We start from the raw sequence: 23,302 nt of genomic DNA, 5'->3' as shown, positions 1-23,302 counted from the left end.
TCCTATCCCGACCATCCTTGGCTGTGACATCCACCTGTACTCCTCCACACTCTGCTGGGTTTTCTTTTCTTCACTCATCTGGTTACTTGGCCCCTGTGGGCACCCTGGTTTGAGCCCTCTGATCCTGGGCAATCTCATAGAGATAGAAGGGTCCTAGGACCAGCAGTCCTAGTATGTTAATGAAAACTGTATTTAAAAGCCAGTGGTGACTTCAGAGACACAGGCACCAAGAAAAAATTAATAGCAGATTTCCCCCCAGCCCATTGCTTTGCCTGAAATTGGAAAAACAGCCCCCACCCCGGTGGCCTCCAGTCCTTCCCCCCAGCTTGAAAGCTGCTCCGGGGGGTCACCCGGGCTCAGGCCCCCGGGCAGGGTTCCCTGTGCTTTCCCTGATGTCAGGGGAAAGGTATGTGCGGAGGCTCTGGTTTTCTCATTTGCAGGGGGGTTGCTGGGGGCGCTAAAGTGTGACAACAGTAGCGATCACATTTCGGACTTAATAAAGTACCGTGACGCTCAGCTAGACGCTACCTCATACGCCACCAGCTGACCTGGATCGAGTTACCCTCTGAGCCAGCACGGAGGGGAGTGGGACAATGCAAAGGACACGAGGACCAGGCTGGGCCCTGGGGGAAGAGGAGCCTGTGCCCCTCGACTGTGCTGCATGGGGGCAGGCCTCTGACAAAGGACGCCAGCTTCTCACAGCCCAGGGTGCTTCTAGCCTCTCTCGAGCCAAAGGGTGACTATCCTGGGGGGTTTGGATGGGACCACATGACAGAGACAGAAGAAGGGTTCCCGTGGCCTTGACATTGGGGGGGGGGTACAGTGGGGCTGAGGAATTTATACTTGTGGACCCAAAGAAACACCTGCAAATGGTCTTGTGCAAGGATGAGCATCATCCCGGTGAGAAACTGAAAAACACCTGCAGTTCCCCCGATTGTGGCGGAATGAACTGTGGTATATCCATTCAGGGGGCCCCTGCCCGCCAGCTCAGAAGCGTGAAGTGATTACTATGTGAGCATGTGGCGATGTCTCCAAGACCTCTTCCAGGGTGAGAAAAAAGCAGACCAGAGAATGATACTTCCAGCATCACACATGTATATATTCATACAAACCAATTAAAAACAAATCAAGATATCATATATGAATGTATCCATATACATAAATGGAAATAGAAAGATCTAGAAGCTCATGCATCTGGCTGGAAACAGTAATTCCATCAGGCAAGGCAATGGAGTTGGGTTAGTGGTCAAAGGAGGCTTTCAACTTGCTGAAATGCTTCCTTCCTTCCTCCTTCCCTTCCTTTCTCTGTCTTCTTAGGACCACACCCGCAGCATATGGAAGTTCCCAGGCTAGGGGTTGAATAGGAGCTCCAGGTGCCAGCCTACGCCACAGCGATGCTGGATTTGAGCTGTGTCTGCGACCTACACCACAGCTCATGGCAATGCCGGATCCTTAACCCACTGAGTGAGGCCAGAGATCGAACCCATGTCCTCATGGATACAAGTCAGGTTCATTATGGCTGCACCACAGTGGGAACTCCTCTTTCTCTTTCTTTTAAACAAGAACACTGTGGATATGTATTGCTTTTGAAAGAGACAATATCTCCGTGGGGAGGAGATGAAGAGATAGGATCTAACACTGGAGGACAGAGCTAGCACTGACCAGCTCCCGATGGGCCAGGGCCTGTGCTCAGCCCTTCACCTGTGTTAAGAGGGATATCACTGTATCCATCGTACGGAGGAGAGAACGAGGCAGAAGAAGTACGAGAACAGGCCTGTTACGGGCTGACCTGCAGTCCTAACCCCAGTACCTGTGAATGTGATCTCATTTGGAAACAGGGTCTTTACAGATGATCAAGGGAATGAGCTCATGAGGGTGGCCCTAATCCAGAACAGATGGTGTCCTGATAAAAAGGGGACATTTGGGCACAGAGACAGACAGGCCCAGGGGGAGAACGTCGCCTGACCTTGAGGTGAGGTGATGCATCCACAAGCCAAGGAATGTCTTGGAGAAGCTAGGAGAGAAAGGCAACAACAAACAGATGTCTCCCTCACAGCCTTCAGAACAAACCAGCCCAGCTGACATCTTGATCTTGAACTTCTGGTCTCGAGAACTGCAGAACAGTAAGTTTCCCTTGTTGAAGCCACCTGTCTGGGTATTTCATTTCCCCAGGACGTTAATACAGGGCCTGAGGCTGCACAATAAGGTCGAGGAAGAGCCCAGGAGGCCATCTGCCTCCAGAGCCTGTGATTGCAAAGATCCATTATCCCAAGGCCATTTATAAAAATGCCTCCTGTGGGCCCAAGAACTGCAGCAGATTCTGCTTGGGTTGAGAGAGGGAGGTTTCAAGGCTCTTGTCCTCCAGGTACTTACTATGTCACTGGAAAAGAGAGGCTTTCTGCTGCTTCCACTGTGGTCCAAGCCATCATTACCCTCCACTGACACCAGGGGGCGGCAGACTAAGACTCAGGGATCAAATCTGGCCTGCCATTGTTGTGTAAATAAAGTTTTATTGGAACACAGCCATGTTCATTCACTTATGTACTGTCTCTGACTGCTTTTGTCCTACTATGGGAGAACTGACTAGCTGAGACAGAGACAGTCTGACCTGCAGAGCTTAAAATATTTACTCTCTGTAAGAAGAAATTTGCGGACCCCTGACTATTGCAGTCACCTCCTGACTCTTCCTGCTTCTACTCTTGTCTACTTCTCATCTTTGCAGCTTCGTTTCCATCCAGTAGCCAGAGAGATGCTGTTAAAGCTTAAGTTAGATCCTGCCTTTCCCCTGTTCAAACCACCACAAGGGCCTCCATCTCCCTGCAAGTAAAAGCACAGTCCTCCCTTGTCTGCACACCCCTCCACGTCCCACGCCTCTCACTGCAGACACAGCAGCCTCTGCTGGTCCTTCAACAACCCTCATGCTCTTGCCCCATGAACGGCCTTTGCATTGGCTGTTCCTTCCGTTTTGAATGCTTTCCTCCCTTTTCTTTCCATCTGTCAAAAGCCTGCCAAGGTTTGCTGATGTCACCGCTGTGTAAAAACTGCCCCAATTCCACCCCCTGTCAGAATGAATGACCTCTGTCTGTTTCCCCACTTTGCGGGGCCTCCAGGATTAACCTAGCTTGATAGAAGGGCCGATTTCTTCTTCCTCCATCCACTAAATTGGGAAACCTAAAGGTAATGCCCATTTTTTTTTTTAACTGGTATTTGCAAGGTCAGAATGTATAGCAGTTAAGAGCACAGACTCCAGGATCTGGGACAAATTCTTTTTTTTTTTTTCTTTTTAGGATGGCACCTATAGCATATGGAAGGTCCCAGGGGAGGGGTTTAATGGGAGCCGCAGCTGCTGGCCTAAGCCACAGCAACTCAGGATCTGAGCCGAGTCTGCGAGCTACACCACAGCTCACAGCAATGCCAGATCCTTAACCCACTGAGTGAGGTCAGGGATCAAACCTGCGTCCTCATGGATCCAAGTCAGATGTTCTACCACTGAGCCCCAGTGGGAACTCTTGGGCCAAATTCTGACTCTGCTAAATTACTAAAAAATGAACTTGGACAAGTTATTGAATTTTTTCTCCTTTTGGCCATGCCTGTGGCATGTAGATGTCCCCAGGCGAGAGATCAAACTCGAGCCACAGCAGTAACCCAAACCATGGCAGTGATAACACTGAGTCCCCAGCTGCTAGGCCACCAGGGAACTCCAGGTATCATATTTTTTTGACTCTCAACTTCCTGGTCTATAATTGAGCTAGAGAACAGTACTTCCCACTTAGGGTTTTGTAAGGATTGAATGAATCGATATGAGTAAAGCACTTTGAAGAATTCCTTGCTCATAGAAAATGCCACATACATGTTTGCCTTAATTATTGCTGGTATTAACCATTTTGAATTCACTTGGCCCAAACTGAATTGAGTTCACCACTGAAAGAGGTTCATGGGTGGTCAGGCCTGCTGATGAAGCAATTTAGAAGCAAAGCAGAACACAGCAATCGTCAGAGCAAATTCCATGAACTCATCACATTAATGCATCTCAGGGAACCAGGGCAGGGGGTGGGTGGGGAGGCAGGCAGAAGAGAACTGGGGTGGAGTCATTGCTTCACACATCCTTGGCATTGTAGGTGGCCTTCAAATGCCCATCCTTGGGGTCCCAGTGACAGCCCTGCCGTTTCCTAGGTGTGTGATCTTGGGCAAGTTGCTAGGTACCTGTAAGCCTTCATTTTTTTTTAAAGCTTTAAATTTTAGAATAGTTATTGTTATTGTTATTATTATTATTATTTGCTTTTTAGGGCCACACCCGTGGCATATGGAAGTTCCCAGGGTAGGGGTCGAATTGGAGCTACAGCTGCCAGCCTACACCACAGCCACAGCAATGCAGGATCTGAGCCAAGTCTGTGACACCACAGCTCATGGCAACGCTGGATCCTTAACCCACTGAGCGAGACCAGGGATTGAACCCGCAACCTCATGGTTCCTAGTCGGATGCATTTCCACTGCGCCACGACAGAAATTCCTACGATAGTTTTGGATTTGCCAAAAAACTTTGAATATTAGTAGAATGTTTTCATATAACCCCACACCCAGTTCCCCTTATTAACCTCATGTTCAAATAGCATAGTTGTCCCAACTCATAAACAAATATCACTATATTATTGTTAACTAATGTCAGTTCTTTACTAAGTTCTCCCACTACCATCCTTTTTCTCTTCCAGGATCCCACCCTGGGTACCAAAAAACACTTTGTTGTCTTGTCTCTTTCGGTTCCTCAGGGCTGTGATAGTTTCTCAGAGTTTCCTTGGTTTGGGTGACAGTTTAAAGGAGTACTGGTCAGATATTTTGCAGAATGTCTCTCCACTGGGATTTGCCTGGTATCTTTCTCATGGTTAGACTGGGGTTACGGGTTTTGGGGAGGAGGATCACAGAGGTAAAAGGGCCCCCCTCATCACATACTGTCAACATGACTTATCACTGTGGACGCTGACCTTGCTCACCTGGCTCAGGTAGTGTTCCTCTGAGTTCTCCACTGGGAAGCTACCCTCCCCCCCACGTTTCCATATTATACTCTTTGGAAGGAAGAAACTACGCCAAGCTCACAGTTGAGGGTGGAGTACCTACATAAATTATTTGGAAGTTTTCTGTATGGGGGATTCTCCTCCACTTATTTATTTATTCAATCATTCATCTGTGTCCGCATGGGCTCACAGGTACTTATTTTATATTTGGGGGTAGACACCACGTTATTTTAGTACTTGAATTATTCTACTTTTGGCCTCTGGGAACTCTTCAAGTCAGCTCTTATGGCCCTTGACAATCCCCATCATCCTGGGGTTTTTCTGAGCACTTCCTTACTTTTTGGTACTGGAAGGTGCTCCCCGTTTAATCATGTATCTTCTTTCCCAGCCCTAGAATTAGCCACTTCTCCAGGGAGTGGTGTTTAGAAACCAAGATCTGGGTGCTGGGTGTGCTAGTTGCTACAGGAGTGCTGCTGTTTCTGGGCTCTCTTGGGCAGCAGACCAAGGTCTCCAGGATTTTTTAAAAATCATGAAATATGGTTAATGCATGCATTTGTGCATGTGTAATGAGGCAAGTGGCTGGCCTAATCAATGATACCAATTTCAATGCAGATCCCTCCTTTCACCAGTGTGGAAACTGAAGCTCAGACACACCAAGTGGGACTTAGATAAAGAATCACAGGGCTTGGGCGAAGGTGTCTGTGGGATTGCAGAGGGACTCATCTTTCATCAACAATGGCAGTGATTTATCCTTTTGTCATGCACTTAAAGTCCAGATTGAGTTTCAAGGTGACATGAGTATCCTAAAATGCATGAGAGAGCATCTCATCTTTTTCTTTGCTCAGCGGTTTGTGCAGGATGGGATTTATTTACCCTTGCCTCGAATGTCTGGTGGAACTCTTGTTTAAAACGAGTTAGACCTGGTTCCTTTTTCAGGGGAGTACATCTTTAACTACCATTTCAATTTCTCATGGTCACTGGTTTATTTAAAAAATTTCCCCCCTTGGGTTAATTTTTTCTTTTTATGGCTGCACCTATGGCATATGGAAGTTCCTGGGCCAGAGGTTGAATTAGAGCTGCAGCTGGGGTCTATGCCACAGCCATGGCAACGTGGGATGTCCGAGTCACATCTGTGACCTATGTCGAAGCTTATGGCAATGCTGGATCCTTAACCCACTGAGCAAGGCCAGGGATCAAACCTGCATCCTCATAGAGACAACACTGGGTCCTTAGCCTGCTGAGCCACAATGGGAACTCCCCCCATGGGTTAATTGTGGTAATTCATACCTTCCTGAAAAGGGTCCAAGTCATCCAGGTTTTCAAGTTCACTGGTATATAATATTGCTCATGGTATTCTCCTAATTAAAAAAAATGCACTTCTGCTGAGGCTATAATAATATCCACCCCTTTCATTCTGGATATTGGTTACTTTTATCCTTGTTCACGCTTGCCAAAGGCTTTTATCTACCTTAATGGTCTTTTCCATGATGAGTTCTTATTAATTTTTCTGTTTTTCTAATAAATGTAATTTAAGGCTGTGCATGTCTGTGTGGATCAGCCTTTGCCGGCATCCCACAGGTGTTGATACTCCGTATTCTCATCCTTGCTAATTTCTGAATGAGCCTGGTGACAAATACCCATCAAAATCCATTCTCATGAAGCTGGTGACAGCTGGGGTTTTCCCAACCTGCCCTGCTCTCATCCAGTCCTATCACTTTCTGTCCTTGGCTGCCTGGAGACACGAACACAGAAAGGAAATTGTTGACAAATTTGCTTTAGAAAAATGACTCATCAGAGCCCAGATGGACTCACTGCCACCCCTTCTCCTTTGAGGCAGGTATATTTTAGAAGTGAGACTGCTTAACGCTGCCTCTAGACTCGCCGGAGAGGGGCCCGCTGGCTGGGAGGGAACCCTGAGCCCTCTTTCTCATGTTGTCTGAATGTTTAACTTTTCTGAGGAGTACTAAAGAGTCTGTGGCCCGCGTTGCATTCATGGCCAGTTGGGCTGGATGTCTTGGAGAGCCGCTCAGCGCTGACACGGTGAAATATTATTCTCCCTGATAGCTCCTGCAGAGCCGTAAATCAGAAGTTTAGCAATCAGGCCTGTGTGTCGGGCAAGCAGCCACGGCCTGCCCAGATTCCAGCCACTTCTGAGTCCCTCCAGCCAGAGCCTTTCCAGAGCCCTGGCAGCATCTTGAAACGCTCCCTCTCCAGCCCACTCGCCTGCCTGGACACACCCGAGTCAGGCCAGAGGCACCTTCTGCCAAAACCTCTAGGTTGACCTCGGTTCTTATCAAGGACCCTTTTCTTCCATTCCCTCTGTGGATCTGTAGTCCTTCTCCAATTCACTGTTCATCTCAAAATTGCTATCTTCTGGAGAACCTGCTGTGGCACGGTGGGTTAAGAATCTGTCTGCAGTGGCTTGGGTTGCTGTGGAGGCGTGGGTTTGATCCCTGGCCTGGCGCAGGGGGCTAAAGGACCTGGCGTTGCTGCAGCGACGACTTGGATTCAGTCCCTGGCCTGGGAACGTCCATATGCCGAGGGTGCAGCCATAAAAATAAAGAAGTAAATAAAATGATGTCTTCCATGAAAAATAAATGTGTCAGCCTAGAAGTCAGCTTGGCCTGGGATCTGATCTACACGCGACTCTTACAGCTCTGGGACCCTCGGACAGTGACCTCTCTGGACCTCATGTTCACCTGTACAATGGAGATTGAAAAAGCAAAACCTCCCTTGCAGGATCATTGCAAGACTTCAGTGAGAAAATGCCACGTGTGACGCCTGGCACAGGGTAAAAAGCTTGCCAGTGCTGGGCAAGTTAACCTCCCTGTGCCTCAGTTTTCCCTTCTTTAAAATGGGGCTGTATAACAGTAGCTACCCCCTGCGGCTGTTGTTAGGGTTAAATGGTGAGTAGGTGAGCCCTCAGGACATGTCAGCTATTGCTGTCACTGGGTTGTTATTCCTGTCTGTGCCCCTCAGCTCCAACCATCCACATCCTTCTTCTTTTTTTTTAAATATGGAACACTTCTTGAATCTGCATGTCATCCTGCGCAGGGGCCATGCTAATCTTTGTATCTTTCCAATTTTTTTTTTAATATATGCTGCTGCATCCTTTCTAGAAATGCATCCAGAGCCTTTGTCTATTGCTTTGTTACCCGTTGGAATTGCTGGGAGGGTGCTGTAGGGGTTCAGTGGGTTTTGGTTGCTGTTACGGTGTTATTTTGTTCTGCATATATCACGGGAAGATGATGAGCTAACTGACGGAGGAGTTTTCATCTTTGTCATTGACATTTATACCAGGAATGCCTCCTCCTCTTGCTGTCAGAATTTGCTCGTCCTCCTCCAGGCTTCCCGGCTCTACCAGTCCTCCTCGCTCTTGGTTCCCCTGCTCTGGGCAAGTCTAGGTTTCCCGTTGGGCATCGTCTTTCTCAGCCAGATGGCAGCTGTTCTCCAGGGAGAGGTAGCACAGTGGTTAAGGGCAAGCGCTTTGGAGCCAGGCCGCCTGGGTCTGAATACTGCGACTGCCAACTGTGTGACTTCGGGCTGCTCGCTTAACCTCTCGGTGCCTCTGTTTCTTTATTTTATTTTCTTTATTTTAATTTTATTTTTTTTTGTCTTTTTGCTATTTCTTGGGCCGCTCCCGCGGCATATGGAGGTTCCCAGGCTAGGGGTCGAATCGGAGCTGTAGCCACTGGCCTACGCCAGAGCCACAGCAACGCGGGATCCGAGCTGCATCTGTGACCCACACCACAGCTCACAGCAATGCCAGATCCTTAACCCACTGAGCAAGGGCAGGGACTGAATCCGCAACCTCATGGTTCCTAGTCAGATTCGTTAACCACTGCGCCATGACGGGGAACTCCCGTTTCTTTATTTGTAAAATGGGTGTTATGGACTGAATGTTTGTGTCCTCCCCCGATTCAGAGGGTGAAGTCATGACCCTTAGCGTGGCTGTATTTGGAGAAGGAAGTAATTAAGGTTCAATGAAGTCACAAGGGTGGGGCCCTGATCTGAGAGGATTAGTGCCCTTGGAGCAGAGACAGCAGAGCTGCCTGGCACATACTCTTTCTCTTGCTTTCTCTCCCTCTCCTTGTACACACACCTAGGAGAGGCCCTGAGGAGACATGGGGACAAGGCGCCCTCTACAGGCCAACGAGAGTGTTCTCACCAGAAACCACGTTTGCCAGCACCCTGATGTGGGACTTCGAGCTTCCAGAACAGTAAGAAATTTAATTTCTGTTGTGGACGCTGAAGAGTCTGTGGTATTTCATTGCGGGAGCCCAAGCCGACTGAGAGAATGGAGATAACCATGGTGAGACTCAAGCAAGTTAATGCATGTAAACCGCACAGGATAGCGCCTGGCACCCAGGAAGTACTCAGCGAATGCCCCTGTGATTCCTGCTGTTATTATTATTATTAGCACCATCCTAACTGAAAATGTAGGTCATGTCTGACAAATGCAGGGCTTCAGAACTCTCTCACAGAACTTTCTACAGTGAGTACAATGAGGTAAATGTTATGTTCTGTCCAATACGAGAGCCACCAGCCACATGTGGCTAATTCCATGAAAACGACTTAAAATGAAATACAACTAAAAATTCAGTGCCTCAGGCACACTAGCCATATTTCGAGTGCTCAGTAAGCCCACGTGGCCCGCGGTGGCCGTGTGGGACAGTGCAGAGCAGGACGCTGCCATCGCTGTGGGAAGTCCTACTGGACGGCCCTGCTCTAGAACATTGGCTTTCAAGTGGTTTTGACAGTGACCTTCTGTAAGAGATACATTTTCTCTCACGCTGAGATTTAAAGTCCTGAGACATAACTGATACGAGGGACACAACTTCTCAAACAAGACTCACCACTACTATTTGAGAGGCACCCTACCATGCCCCTTTCAATCAACTCTCTGTTTTAAACATTTCAAGCCTGAGCTTCTGATTATTAGAGAAACGCAAATCAAAAGTACAATGAAGTCTCACGGGTCAGAATGGCCATCACTGAAAAGGCTACAGATAACAAATGCTGGAAACGGTATGGAGACAAGGGACCCCTCCTACACTGTTGGTGGGAATGTAAATTGGTGCAGCCACTCTAGAAAACAGTACTGAGATTCCTTAAAAACTAGAGTTGCCATGTGATCCAGCAATCCTACTTGGACACATATCTGGAGGAAACTCTAATTCGAAAACACACATGCACCTCAATATTCAAAGCAGCATTATTTACAATAGCCAAGACATGGAAGAAACCTAAATGTCCATTAACAGATGAATAGATAAAGAAATTGTAGTATATATACACAATGCAATATTACTCAGCCATAAAAAAGAATGAAATAATGCCATTTGCAGCAACATGGGTGAACCTAGAGATTATCATACTAAGTCAGTCAGAAAGAGAAAGACAAATACCACATAGTATCACTTGTATGTGGAATCTAAACAAAGGATACAAATGAACTTATTTACAAAAACGAAACAGACTGACAGGCACAGAAAACAGATTTATGGTAACCAAAAGGGGAAGGGGAGGGGTCATGGAAGAATAGTTGTTTGGGATTAACAGATATAAAATAACAACAAGGTCCTACTGTATAGCACAGGGAACTATATTCAATATCCTAAACCATAACGGAGAAGAATATGAAAAAGTATCACTTTGCCGGACACCAGAAACTAATCCAACATGGTAAATCGACTATATTCCCCCCCAAAAAAACCCCAAACAAACAAACAAACAAACAACTAAGATAAAACCTTAGTTTCATCCTAAGCAGTTTCACCTATGGAATCACTGGCATCATGCACCAATCATTTTTCTTCCTAAAACGCTAATAAGAAAAACCTGTAAGTTAAACAGCAAAAATTTTGTTTTTCAAGTAAAAGCAAGCCACATGAAGCCCGGCTTGCACTGACCCAGGGAGATCCATAAATCCGGTGCAGCTGACTGACTGCTCGCAAGGGCTGGGCGCGTGTTTCTCACGGGGGTGCCCGCGCATTTTGGGTGGAATGAGTCCTTCCCGTACAAGGCTGTACCAAGTACTGGGTTATGGGGCATTCCTGGCCCCGCCTTTAGAAGCCCACACTTCCCTCCCGGTGCCCAACTTACCCTCCCCGACTTGATGAGAAGGCTGCCGGACTCGGAGGGAGCCGGCTCTCTGAGTCAAACGAGGGAAGATGGCAAAGCCAAGACGGCGAGGATGGTTGCATCTCTCACCTGAATCTGGCCGGCTTTCCCCGCTCACCTTCACGCAGGGGCCATGGGGATGAAGGGCATCGCCTCCCCGTCCCCCCCTCCCCCGCTGGACACTGAGCCCCCACATCAAACCCCCGAGGGCGGTGCTTGCTCCTAAGCGCCTCTGTCGAGCTGGGAGGAGAGCTCCGTCCGGAGGCTTCGGCGGCCGCACATGCGCAGTTCAGGGAGCTCAGGATGCTTTCGACGCTCCCGAGCCACAGGTGTGCGAGTTTCACTCCAACCTCCACCCTCGCCCCGCTCCCCAGCTGATGTTTCAGATGAGGGGCCTCTTCCCTGGATTTTAAGGCAAAAGCAGCCGCCCTGTCACAAGGGCAAGTGGGCCCGGTAATTGTCAGATATTTATGCCCCAACTCCAGGTGGCTGATTTAGGGCCAGGTCGCTCACGACTGTCATAATCCTTATGGTATCTCTGTATTACATGTATCGTTATTGAATGATGGTAAAATCAGGGACTGGGCAAGCTAGTTATATCTTCCAGCTCATTGTACAGTACATCAAATGATTTGTATTAAACAGTTTGCCCCCCACCCTGGTGCAGTGTGCCAGGTTCTGTGCTGATGGCTTCCGTATGATCTCCTTTTATCATTACAACCCTGGAAAGCAGGCTTTTTTTTTTTTTTTTAAAGGGCCACAAGTGCGGCATATGGAAGTTCCCAGGCTAGGGGTCAAGTTGGAACTATAGCTTCCAGCCTACGCCACAGCCTACGCCACAAGAATGCCAGATCTGAGCCTCCTCTGCAGCCTACACTGCAGCTCGCAGCAACACTGGATCCATAACCCACTGAGCGGGGCCAGGGATCAACACCACATCCTCATGGATGTTCATTGGGTTCATTTCTGCTGAGCCATAATGGGAACTCTGGTAGCTTTTCTTCTACCCATTTAACAGAGGAGGAAACTGAGGGTCCAGGAAATGGAGTGACTTGCCCAGGTCACACAGCCCGGAGATGGTGGAACCAGGACTCAAAGGCAGATTGAGCTGATTAGCAGGTGCCTGCTCTAAACTCAGGACACACATCCCCAATGTCCTGAGACACAGCTGAACTTGGCACCTACCTTGTCTCTGACCAGTCCTCCCACCTCATGGATTCTTCTCCATGAGCGCTTGCACCTTTGAATCCTGGAACCACTGAACTAACAAGTACCTGGTCTGTTCTCCAGCCAGCAGCCAGAGGGAGCCTCTGCACCGTGAGCTGCTCCCCTGCTCAAAAACCCCCAGTGGCTTCTTGTCACCCTTGGAATATGATTTGAAGCCTTCATGATGGCCCCAAGGCCCCACCTGATCTGTCTCCCCCTTCCCAACAAGGCCCTCCACAACCCTTCCAGCTCCTTCAGTTCAGCCGCACTGGTTTCCTCCCGGTTCCTGGAACTTGCTGACCTTGACCATGCCCCAGGGCCTTTGCACTGCTGCTTCCTCTGCCTGGTGCAGTCTTCGCCCAGGTACCCATATGGTCCTCTCTCTCATCTCCTTCAGGTCTCTGCCCAAATGTCAGACAAGCCTTACTTGGTTATACCAAGTAAAAGAGCCCCTGAGACCATCTCCTTCGACTCTGCTAGTTTCTCTGCCAAGCACTTCATCTGGCATTTTCTATCCAGTTGTTTATGGTTTGCTTCGCCAACAGGAAGGTCAATGCCTCCATGGTGGGGATCTTGCTGGTTTTTTTTTTTTTTTTTGGCTACTGAATCCATAGTACTTAGAGTAGGGCCTGGCTAACACTCAATTCTCTATAAGTTGCTGCTGCTTATGGGAACTGACCCCCTTATTTGCAGAGGGCTCTGCAGGCCTGCAGCAGAAAGGGATCTGACTTTGTTCCCTAAACCCCATCATCCGACCACTCCATACAGGAGCCAGGCCTCGGGCGGGCCTCCTGCAGGCCCCAGCCCCAAACGGCCCCCCTGGGGAGCTCCACGAGGCTGCCCCTCGGAGTTTGATGGGGGCGCCGAGCAGGCAATGTGTTTTCACTTGTGTGAGTCTTAACTTCTCCATCGCGTAACATGGTTTCAATTCTGCTGAGGTGCCCTCAGGGCTTCTGGCACCGGGGACATTTGGGGAAAAAAATGTAGCGAAGAAAAACAAACTGGCTTCCCTGAGTAGCTCCAGCTGGTAATTAAGATCCTTTTCCAAGACTCTGACTTTGGGGCCAGCGAGGACCGGCAGAGGGGCTTCTGAAGACATGGGCTTGAACACACACCAGTCCCAGAAAATACCTGGTTCTGAGCCTCAGGTTCAACCAAGATGGACAAAGCCCCTACTACGTGTCTGCCATTTTTTACTGCCCAAGAGCTTCACGCTCGTGTATCAGCTTGTTGGCTTGGTATCTTCCCTGGGGTGTCCCAGACATTTCAGACCCCGTGTGCCCGCGACAGAGATGGATTCTCCATCATTCCCGGGTTGCCCCCTGCAGAGGATGGCACCGCCACCCCTGGTCAGGTCAGGTCAGGTCAGGCCCGGAGTCCCTCTGGACTCCTCTCTCTCCCTCACCCTCCTCTCCAGCTCATCAGCAAGGCCTCTCAGCTCGACCGCCTTCCCGAAGCCCACATCTTACCACCTCAATCCAACCCATTTTTCTCCTTTTGCGCGGACGACAGCAGTCATCTCTTTCCTGGTTTTCCTGTCTCTACATTTCCCCTCCTGCTGCCCATTCTCCATGCGGCGGCCAGAGTGGTCCCTTTAAAACAAAACCCAGGTCACGTGGCCCTTCCTGTTTCCGGCTCCCTCGCCCCATGCTTGTCCACAGCACTCAGAAGAAACTCTGCATGAGCTCGTGTCTGGCCCACGCCTCCCCCTCCAGACTCATCTATCCCAACAGCTGCTCCCTTGCTTTCACGCACGCACCCTCATCGCGTGGCCTTCTCGTCAATCCTAGAGTCCAGCACAGTGGTTCTCACCTCAGGGCCTTTGCACCTGCCGATCCCACCTCCTTTGATTTCCACCTGGCTGGCTCCTGTCATCATTCAGGCTTGGGTCCAGTGCCACCTCCTCAAGACATCGTCCCTGGCTCCCTTGAGGATGCCGCTCCCCACCCTCCTTCCTCGCCCGCGTCACTCACTGTCACATCTGACTGTTTCATTTCCTTCAGGTCCTTTCCACTGTCACAAACATTCTCAGTTATGGTCTTTATGGTTGTTTATTGCCTGGTCCTTGGGGATTTGGATTGAATCAGGCAGACACGGTCCCTGCTCTCTTAAAAGTGACGTTCTAAGGAAGACACAGGGAAAAACAAAATCTTTCCTGGGCTTTTCAACTACAAGGGCCAATGATTTCCATTTATTTTTTACTTATTTAGCTAAGGCAAGTTGAGTTTTGCTTGCTACAATCAGATGAGTCTTTACTACATTAGACTCCATAAATGCTTACTGAATTTAATTGCCATGAGTTTTCTTTTTCCATCAAAAAATTTAAATTTGCTCTTTCTTTTTCCCCCTAAGACATGAGGGGGTCTTTGTAAAGGGAGTTTGCACATTGCTTTTGGCTAAGGAGGTAGCTGTGGGCCTTGATGCTAGTGGCATTCTCCACGACTCCAAAATTCTCTGTCAAAGAGTTCTCTCTTTAAAAAAGATGTTGGAGAGAGCATCAATCCCATTTCACAGATAGGAGGACCGAGGCCCTAGTGGCTTGCCCAGACTGGGTAGAACGCAAGATTGATCGTTTAAGCCAGGGTTTCTTCTTCTGGAACTCCAGGACTGCAGACCAGAAAGGAGAACCTATCTACTTTCCTGACGATAAGCATCAGTAACACTCTGGCCTGGCCAGGACAAATCTGGAATTTACAGCCTTCATATTTTTATGTCGCAGTTGAGTCCCCAGGGATTTTCCAGATTCTAGGAAAAAATATTCCTAGTATAAATAGAATTGTTCTTTCTACAGTTTTACTTTAGGTTGCCTTTATTTTCCAATCTGTTAAACCAATAATTAGAAAGTAATCACAAAGCCAGAAGATTCCCATATTAGTCCTCTTAGCAACTGAAGACCTTTCCTCACCTTGGAGAAAGCTGCTTGCTCTTTCATTAGGAGTAAATAGTGTGTTGTATTTCCCTCCTTGTTTTGGCTACCAGGAAGCTCAGGGACAGACTCTGAACTTAATTGCTTAGTTAGCCTGAGCCAGATTTTTTTTTTTTTGGTACAATGCCTTACCTTTGTTCATTGCATGGCTTTCTATTCCTTTGCTTTTGCTTTAGTAGCTTTTTATTTTTTTATTTTCGTCCATGGCATGTGGAAGTTCCCGGGGCAGGGACTGAACCTGCACCACAGCAATGACCTGAGCTGTTGCAGTGACAATATCAGGTACTTAACCTGCTGAGCCACATGGGAACTCCTAAATAGGTTTTCTAATTGAAATTCTTCCCCAATCTTTCAGACCTAGGCTGGGTATAAAGAAAGGAACGAAATTTATTTCTGAAGCTGCTCTCCCCTTTCTCCCATCTCCTTGCTACTTGCTTGGGGCACAGGAGCAGATACTTTAAATCAGCGTGGTCCCACTGCTCACTCTCTCTCTCTTTGTAAAACATGTTTTCAGGGGAATGTAAATTGTTTTTAAAAGCTTCCATCCTGGCCCATTGCTAATTATAACTGACCCAGGGGGATCTGTACTAATTTGCTTTAATAAACTTATTAAATAGCAAATTTCAAGAGGAAGAAACTACACAGCCTTTATTGGATTAGTAAGACTGCCAGTGGACATCACCCACAAAAGCAGAGAGAAGAGCCCATTCCCTGCATGGAGCAGCCAGGGAGCGAATCCGGTCAAGTGTGTTTCCAATAAGCCGTGGCTGGCCACAGTTTCGTGCCTTCTTGCGGGTTTCAAATAAAAGTTTCTAGCCTCCAAACGCTAAAAAAAAAAAAAAAAAAAAAAAAGAAAAAAAAAAAAGGTAGAAAAGGAAAAAGAAAGGCAGTGTCTTGTCCCCCAAACCAGATGCAGGTGATGAAATACAGTGGCTATGGAATAAAATAAGCAATCAAGCAACTCCAAACCTCCAGGTCGTTGAAGAACAGATGCGTGTCTGCGAGGCTGAAGATCATTTCTTCCATCATCAGGCCGATGCGCACGGACGTTGTGGTGTCCTGTGAGGAAGACAAGGATGAACGTGGGGCTGCCGTCATCTCCGCCTCCCCCGGCCCACCTGTGATGGGGGGTTTTGGTCCTTCCTCATCGGCACGACTCACACACCGTCCCAGTGTGTCTCTCTCCGTGGGGTCAGGGTGATAACGTTACACAGCTTCCGAGATGTCGCTGCTACTTCACTGTTTCTATTTAACCCTCTTCCGTGTTATAATCTCTCCCCAAATACACCCCTGGAAGGGCCACTGCGTTCCGTGTTGCAAGAGCCAGCAAAGGCTGTAGTAAAGGAAAAAGCCTCTTGAAAGATGTGTATTTCCAGGGAGGCTGAGAGAGGAAAAAGCAGTATAACTATGTCCAAACTACTGAGATGTTGCTGAGAGCTGGGATGTTGCTTTTCTCTTTACAGTATTGCTCTATGGGGCTGCTTTCCTCCTCTGGTTATTGAGAAAACCACTGTTATCTAACCCGAGAGGATTCACTATAAAAACAAACACACAAATAAAACCCACTATAATACATTCATATCAGGGAAAACTAGACAGCCATTAAAAAAAATGGAGTCAGGACTTCCTGTTGTGGCTCAGCGGTAAGGATCCTGATTCGTATCCATGAGGATGCGGGTTCAGTTCCCGGCCTCGCTCAGTGGGTTAAGGGTCTGGTGTTGCTGTGAGCTGTGGTAAATGTCACAGACGTGGCTCGGACCCTGCATTGCTGTGGCTGTGGGGTAGGCCAGCAATTGTAGCTCTGATTGGACCCCTAGGCTTGGCAATTACCATATGCCACAATGCCTCCAATGTCAGCCCTAAAAAGCCAAAAAAAAAAAAAAAAAAAAAAGACTCATGCTAGAACTCCTGACATGAAAGAAACATCCAGAAACACAGTATTAAGGAACAAAAGCAAGTTGTATCACAGTATCACAGTATAGTGTGTAAAATATAATGTACTGTAATAGGGTCCATTCTCTCTCCCTCTGCTCTGTCTTGGTCTCTCCCTGTCTTGTCTGTCTGTTTCTTTCTTTCTTTCTTTTTTCTTTCTTTTTTTTTCTTTTTTTTTTTTTTTTTTTCTTTCTTTCTTTCTTCCTTCCTTCTTCCTTCCTTCCTTCTCTCTCTCTTCTCTTTCTTTCTTTCTTCCTTCTTTTTCTTCCTTCCTTCCTTTCTTTCTGTTGTCTTTTTAGGGCTGCAACCTCGGCATATGGAGATTCAGTGCTAGGGGTTGAACTGCCAGCCTATGCTACTGCCACAGCAGCATGGGATCACAGCTGCCTCTGAGACCTACATCGCAGCTCATGGCAACGCTGGATCCTTAACCCACTGAGTAAGGCCAGGGATTGAACCTGCATCCTCATGGATGCGAGTCAGATCCATTTCCCTTCAGCCATGACAGGAACTCCAGTCCCTTTCTTTTCTATACACACAGTGTGGTAGACTGCATTACTCTCCACCCATATTTGGAGTCCCTTCCTGAAGAGCTTCTTCCTACACCAGGGCTTAGAAAACTATGGTTCATGGGCTAGACCTGACCTGCTGCCTGTTTTTGAATAGCTTATGATCCAAGAGTGATTTTCATACGTTTGGACAGGGTGCTGCCTATGGTTGCTTTTGTGCCTTAAAGACATAGGTGAATAGTTGCAACAGATCCTTATGGATCCTGAAATATTTTCTATCTGGCCCTCTGCAAAAAAAGGCTGCTGGACTTGAGACAGATGCTCCCTGTTGAACTCAAGTATGAACATGTGACTTGTTTTGGCCAATGAAATGGGAACAGAATTTATGTTTCACTTCCGGTTGGAAGCTTTAAGCACTACTGCATGGCTCACCATGCTCTCTCTCCCACTGCACAGGACTCAATGTTCAGGTAGAAGCTACTCGTCAGCTTGGGTTCCAAGCTGCAACAGACCACACACCACAATGGACACGTACCATAAACGAGAAGTAGATGAGATCTGGGGGATGTTTGTTATCACAGCATAACCTTACCTATCCCAACTGATACATGTGAAATAATGAAGCATAATGGTCCTCAACCCAAGCTGTACACTGTGGCGGTCTGAGGAATTTAAAAATCCTGATGTGCAAAGGAAACCATAAGCAAACAAAAAGACAGTCTATGGACTGGGAGAAAATATTTGGAAATGATATAGTGGACAGGGCTTAATTTCCAAAATATACAAACAGCTCAGATAAATAGGAATAAAAAAACGAACAACCCAATCGAAAAATGGTCTGAAGACCCAACAGACATTTCTCCAAACAAGACATACAGGCAGCCAATAGGCACATGAAAAGATGGTCATCATTGCTAATTATTAGAGAAATGCAAGTCAAAACTATAATGAGGTACCTTACCACCTCCCAGTGGTCAGAATGGCCATCATGAAAAAGTCTACAAATAATAAATGTTGGGGAGGGTGTGGAGAAAAGTGAACCCTCTACACTGTTGGTGGGAATATAAATTGGTGCAGCCACTATGGAAACAGTACAGAGGTTCCTCAAAAAATAGAAATAGAAATAGAGTTGCCATATGCTCTAGCAATTCTACCCTGGGCATATACCCAGATAAAGCTAAATCTGAAAAGATACATGCACCCTATGTTCATAGTAGCACTATTCACAATAGCTAAGACATGGAAACCACCTAAACCTTCATGGAAAGATGAATGGATAAAAAAGATGTGGTATATATACACAATAGAATATTACTTAGTCATAAAAAGAGTGAAATAATGCCATTTGCAGCAACATGGATGGACCTAGAGATTATCATACCAAGCAAAGTAAGTCAGAAAGGGAAAGACAAATTCCATACGATATCACTTATATGTGGAATCTAAAACATGACACAAATAAATGTTTTTTTTCTTTCCTTTTATGGCTGCACCTGTAGCACATGGACGTGCCTGGGCTAGAGTTGAATCGAGCTGCAGCTGCCAGCCTATGCCACAGCCACAGCAACTAGGGATCTGAGTCACATCGGTGACCTACACTGCAGCTTGTGGCAAGGTAGGATCTTAACCACTGAGCGAGGCCAGGGATTGAACCCACATCCCAGGAAACGGTGTCAGATTGTTCACCAGCTGAGCCACAATGGGAATTCCCAAATAAATTTATTTACAAGACAGAAGCAGATTCAGAGACATAGAGAACAGATTTGTGATTGCCATGGGGGAGGAGGTTGGAAGAAAGAAGGATTAGGAGTTTGAGCTGAGCAGATGCAAACTAGTATATACAGGATGGATAAACGGCAAGGTCCTGCTGTCTAGCACAGGGGACTACATTCGATATCCTGGGATAAACCATGACGGAAAAGAATATGAAAGAGAATATACATGCATAATTTTTAATTTTTTTTGCTTTTTAGGGCTGCAGGTGCAGCACATGGAAGTTCCCAGGTTAGAGGTCCAATCAGAGCTGCAGTTGCCGCCTACACCACAGCCACAGCAAGGCCAGATCCAAGCCGTGTCTGCGACCAACACCACAGCTCAAGGCAATGGTCAGATACTTAACCCACTGAGCGGGGCCAGGGATCGAACCTCATCCTCATGGATACTAGTCGGGTTCATTACTGCTGAGCCATGATGGGAACTTCTGTATATGTATAAATGAGTCATTTTGTTGTACAGCAGAAATTATACAACATGGTAAATCAACTACACTTCAGTAAAATTAAAAAAAAAATCCTGATACTCAGGCCATGCCCCAGATCAATCAAATCCGAATGACTGAGGGTGGGGGGTCCAGGCATCAGAAAAACTGAAAGCTCCCCACCTGATTTCAATGTGCAGTCAAGGTTAAGCAGCACTGGTCTAAGAGGAGAGGTATCACTTAGTCATATTCCTGGGTAATACTGATCAAGCATTAACTCATGTAACGTCCACAGCACTCTTGGAGGTGAGCCCTCGTGGTTTCCCCATTTCATAGATGAGAACACTGAGGCTCCCTTGAAGGTCTGGCGCAAGGCCATACAGTCAGCGAGTGCTGGGATTGGAAGCCAGGTAGCCCTGCCTCAGAGAGGAGGCCTTGGAGGGGTCCTTGTACTGTCACTCCATGTACCTCTTTTCCGGGTTGAATTTTTCACCAGGAGGCTGTATTACTTCTATTATAAAGATAAATAATTGGAGTTCCCGCTGTGGCACTATGGTTGAAGAATCCAATCACTGCAGAGAAGCAGGTTTGATCCTTGCCGGACGCTGTGGGTTAAAGGATCTGGTGCTGCCACTGCTGTGGCTTGGATTCGATCCCTGCCCCAGGAATGTCTATATGCCACGGGGCGGCCATTAAAAAAGAAACAAATTAAGGGCATAAACCGTTCATGACCCTTACAAAAAAAAAAAAAAAAAAAAGACAGAAAGAAAAAAAGAACCAGTGATCTCAGCTTCACACACATAACTGTGAAGAATCAAGGCCAGGAATGCAGCCATTAGGTGAAACACCTCATTAGGGCCCCAAGAGCCAGAGCTTAGCACTTTGGGTCCTGGCTGGAAGTCGTGGGGTAGAGTGATCCATGAAAAATGAAGAGAAAATGGGGAAAACAATTTTTTTCAGGGCAGGCAGGGAATTGTTGTGTGACCTGGGAAAAGGTTTTAGGGTGTTTCCACACATTACTCATACTCAGACCATTTCACTTCTGCAGAACGGCACTTTTTTTCTTGGCGAGGTTGTTTGTACACCTATAACCACCTATGACCAGCCTTCCATGTACCAGACAGGAGGCAAGAGGGTGCCATCAAGACTCATATGTTAATAGGATTTTTTTTTTAAAAAATGTCAAGTTTCAGGGCACTACACAAAGTAGGAGAAGTAATTACGGTAGACAAGATGGCTTACCTGTGAAAAGTGTGCAGTTGTACGAAGGCAAATATTCCATGTTGATCAAATTGAAGCGATAATTCATTGACACTGGGAGGATGTGAAGGGAAAGTCTGCACGTGTGTGTGATGGAGTCAAGGGCGAGAAAAGAGAGCTAAAGTCTTGGAGTTCCCGTCGTGGCTCAGGGGTTAATGAATCCGACTAGGAACCATGAGGTTGGGGTTGATCCCTGGCCTCGCTCGGTGGGTTAAGGATCCGGCGTTGCCGTGAACTGTGGTGTAGGTTGCAGATGTGGCTCAGATCCTGCGTTGCTGTGGCTGTGGTGTAGGCCGGTGGCTACAGCTCCAAGTAGACCCCTAGCCTGGGAACCTCCATATGCCGCAGGTGTGGCCCTAGAAAAGGCAAAAAGACAAAAAAAAAAAAAAAAAAAAAGAGAGAGAGAGAGCTAAAGTCTTATCTTCTAGATGAGGAAGCCAGGTATCATGATTAAGACAGAAAAAACCCTCAAGAATGGGTCACAGAAGTAGGTTCCTCAGAAACTGGGAGGTCAGTACCAAAAGAATCAGCAAGACTTGAAACTTGTTGCCTCTGCGCCAGAAAGAGAGGATGGGGGTGGGGAGATCATTGGGGCTGCTGTTTTTTGTAATATTTTCCTTTGGAGAACTGTATGAGTTTTAAACTATACGCATATATTTCTTGGATTAAAAAAAACGAAATTAGGAGTTCCCATCATGGCGCAGCAGAAACGAATCTGACTAGTATCCATGAGGATGCAGGTTTGATCCCTGGCCGTGCTCAGTGGGTTAAGGATCTGGTGTTGCCATGAGCTGTGGTGTAGGCAGCAGATGCAGCTCGGATCCCACATTGCTGTGGCTGTGGTATAGGCCGGCAGCTATAGCTCCAGTTTGACCCCTAAGCCTGGGAACCTCCTCCTATGCTGTGGGTACGGCCCTAAAAAGCAAAAAAAAAAAACCAAAAAACACTAAAATATGAGTTCCCTGGTGGCATAGTGGGTTAAGGACCCAGGGTTGTCACTGCTGTGACTCAGTCGCTGCTATGGCATGGGTTTGACCCCTGGCTCTGGTACTTCCCTGTGCCATAAGCACGCCAAAAAGAAACTAAAAATAAAAGGAAACATACTTAAGTAATATTACCCTAAAGTAAATCTTACCCTAGAGAAAAACCCACATATACGAACAAGGGGCGTGTAAAAAGATGTTCATTACAGAACTGTTTGTAAACAGCAAAAGACTGGAAACAATTCAGTTGTCCAGCCAAAGGAGATTAGAGAAATAAAATGTAGAATACTCAGACAGTGGAAAACTAAATTCAGTGGAAAGAAATGAACCAGATCTCCACATATTAACACAGACACATCAAAAAAAAAAAATACTATTGAGTGAAAGCAACAGTTTTCTGAAAGGTATGTCCTGCATGTTATTACCTTTTCCTGGGAACATATAAAATGTTCCTACATGTTTTTCATGGGCACTTATATATTTGTAAACATCTGCGAGATCTATCCAGAGTCAGAATAGTAACTCTTTCTGGAAGCAGAGAGGAGGGGACAGAGAGGGGATGATCAAAGTGAACTTTAGCATGATCTAGAATATTCTAAAAATTTGTATTTATTTATTAAAAAAATTTTTTTTGTCCTTTTGTCTTTTGAGGGCTGCACCTGCAGCACATGGAGGTTCCCAGGCTAAGGGTCAAATCAGAGCTGTAGCCGCTGGCCTACATCACAGCCACAGCAACAGGGGATCCAAGCCTGGTCTGCGGCCCACAGCTGATGGCAATCCCGGATCCTTAAGCCACTGAGCGAGGCCAGGGATCGAACCTGCATCTTCATAGATAACTAGTCAGGTTTGTTAACCACTGAACCATGATGGGAACTCCTAAAAAAATATATATATATATATATATATTTTTTTTTTAAAGAGAAAGGATTTAAACATTTCTTGTACAATTAAAAACTGAAAAATGTAAAGACACTCAAAAGTTTCTAGGAGAGCTTTACAATACCTATCTCCTTCCTGAACGTTCTCTTATTTCAGCTTTTCCTAAAATCTGCTTGTGTGCTGCCTCTTAGTTTGTTTTAAACTGCTTGGGGAGGGACCTCTTTCCAAGGAACTTGATAAAAACTAGTTGTGGGGGTGGGGTGCGGGTGGGGGTTGAA

General features: G+C 46.9%; 1 protein-coding gene across 7 annotated transcripts in view; it reads right to left on the bottom strand.

The window, feature by feature from the left end:
- The window catches only part of EYA2 (EYA transcriptional coactivator and phosphatase 2), a 313,108-nt gene that overhangs the window by 30,850 nt on the left and 258,956 nt on the right, over nucleotides 1-23,302 (bottom strand). For all 7 annotated transcript variants that reach the window (XM_021077393.1, XM_021077399.1, XM_021077395.1 and 4 more), the window contains one exon: nucleotides 16,234-16,323. In XM_021077393.1, coding sequence (XP_020933052.1) covers nucleotides 16,234-16,323 — 90 coding nt within the window. The remainder of the gene's footprint in view (nucleotides 1-16,233; nucleotides 16,324-23,302) is intronic.

The sequence above is a fragment of the Sus scrofa genome, chromosome 17, assembly GCF_000003025.6.
Source record: "Sus scrofa isolate TJ Tabasco breed Duroc chromosome 17, Sscrofa11.1, whole genome shotgun sequence".
Classification (NCBI taxonomy): Eukaryota; Metazoa; Chordata; class Mammalia; order Artiodactyla; family Suidae; genus Sus; species Sus scrofa.
The sequence above is the reverse complement of the archived record's forward strand: the minus strand, read 5'-3'. Positions and strand labels throughout refer to the sequence as shown.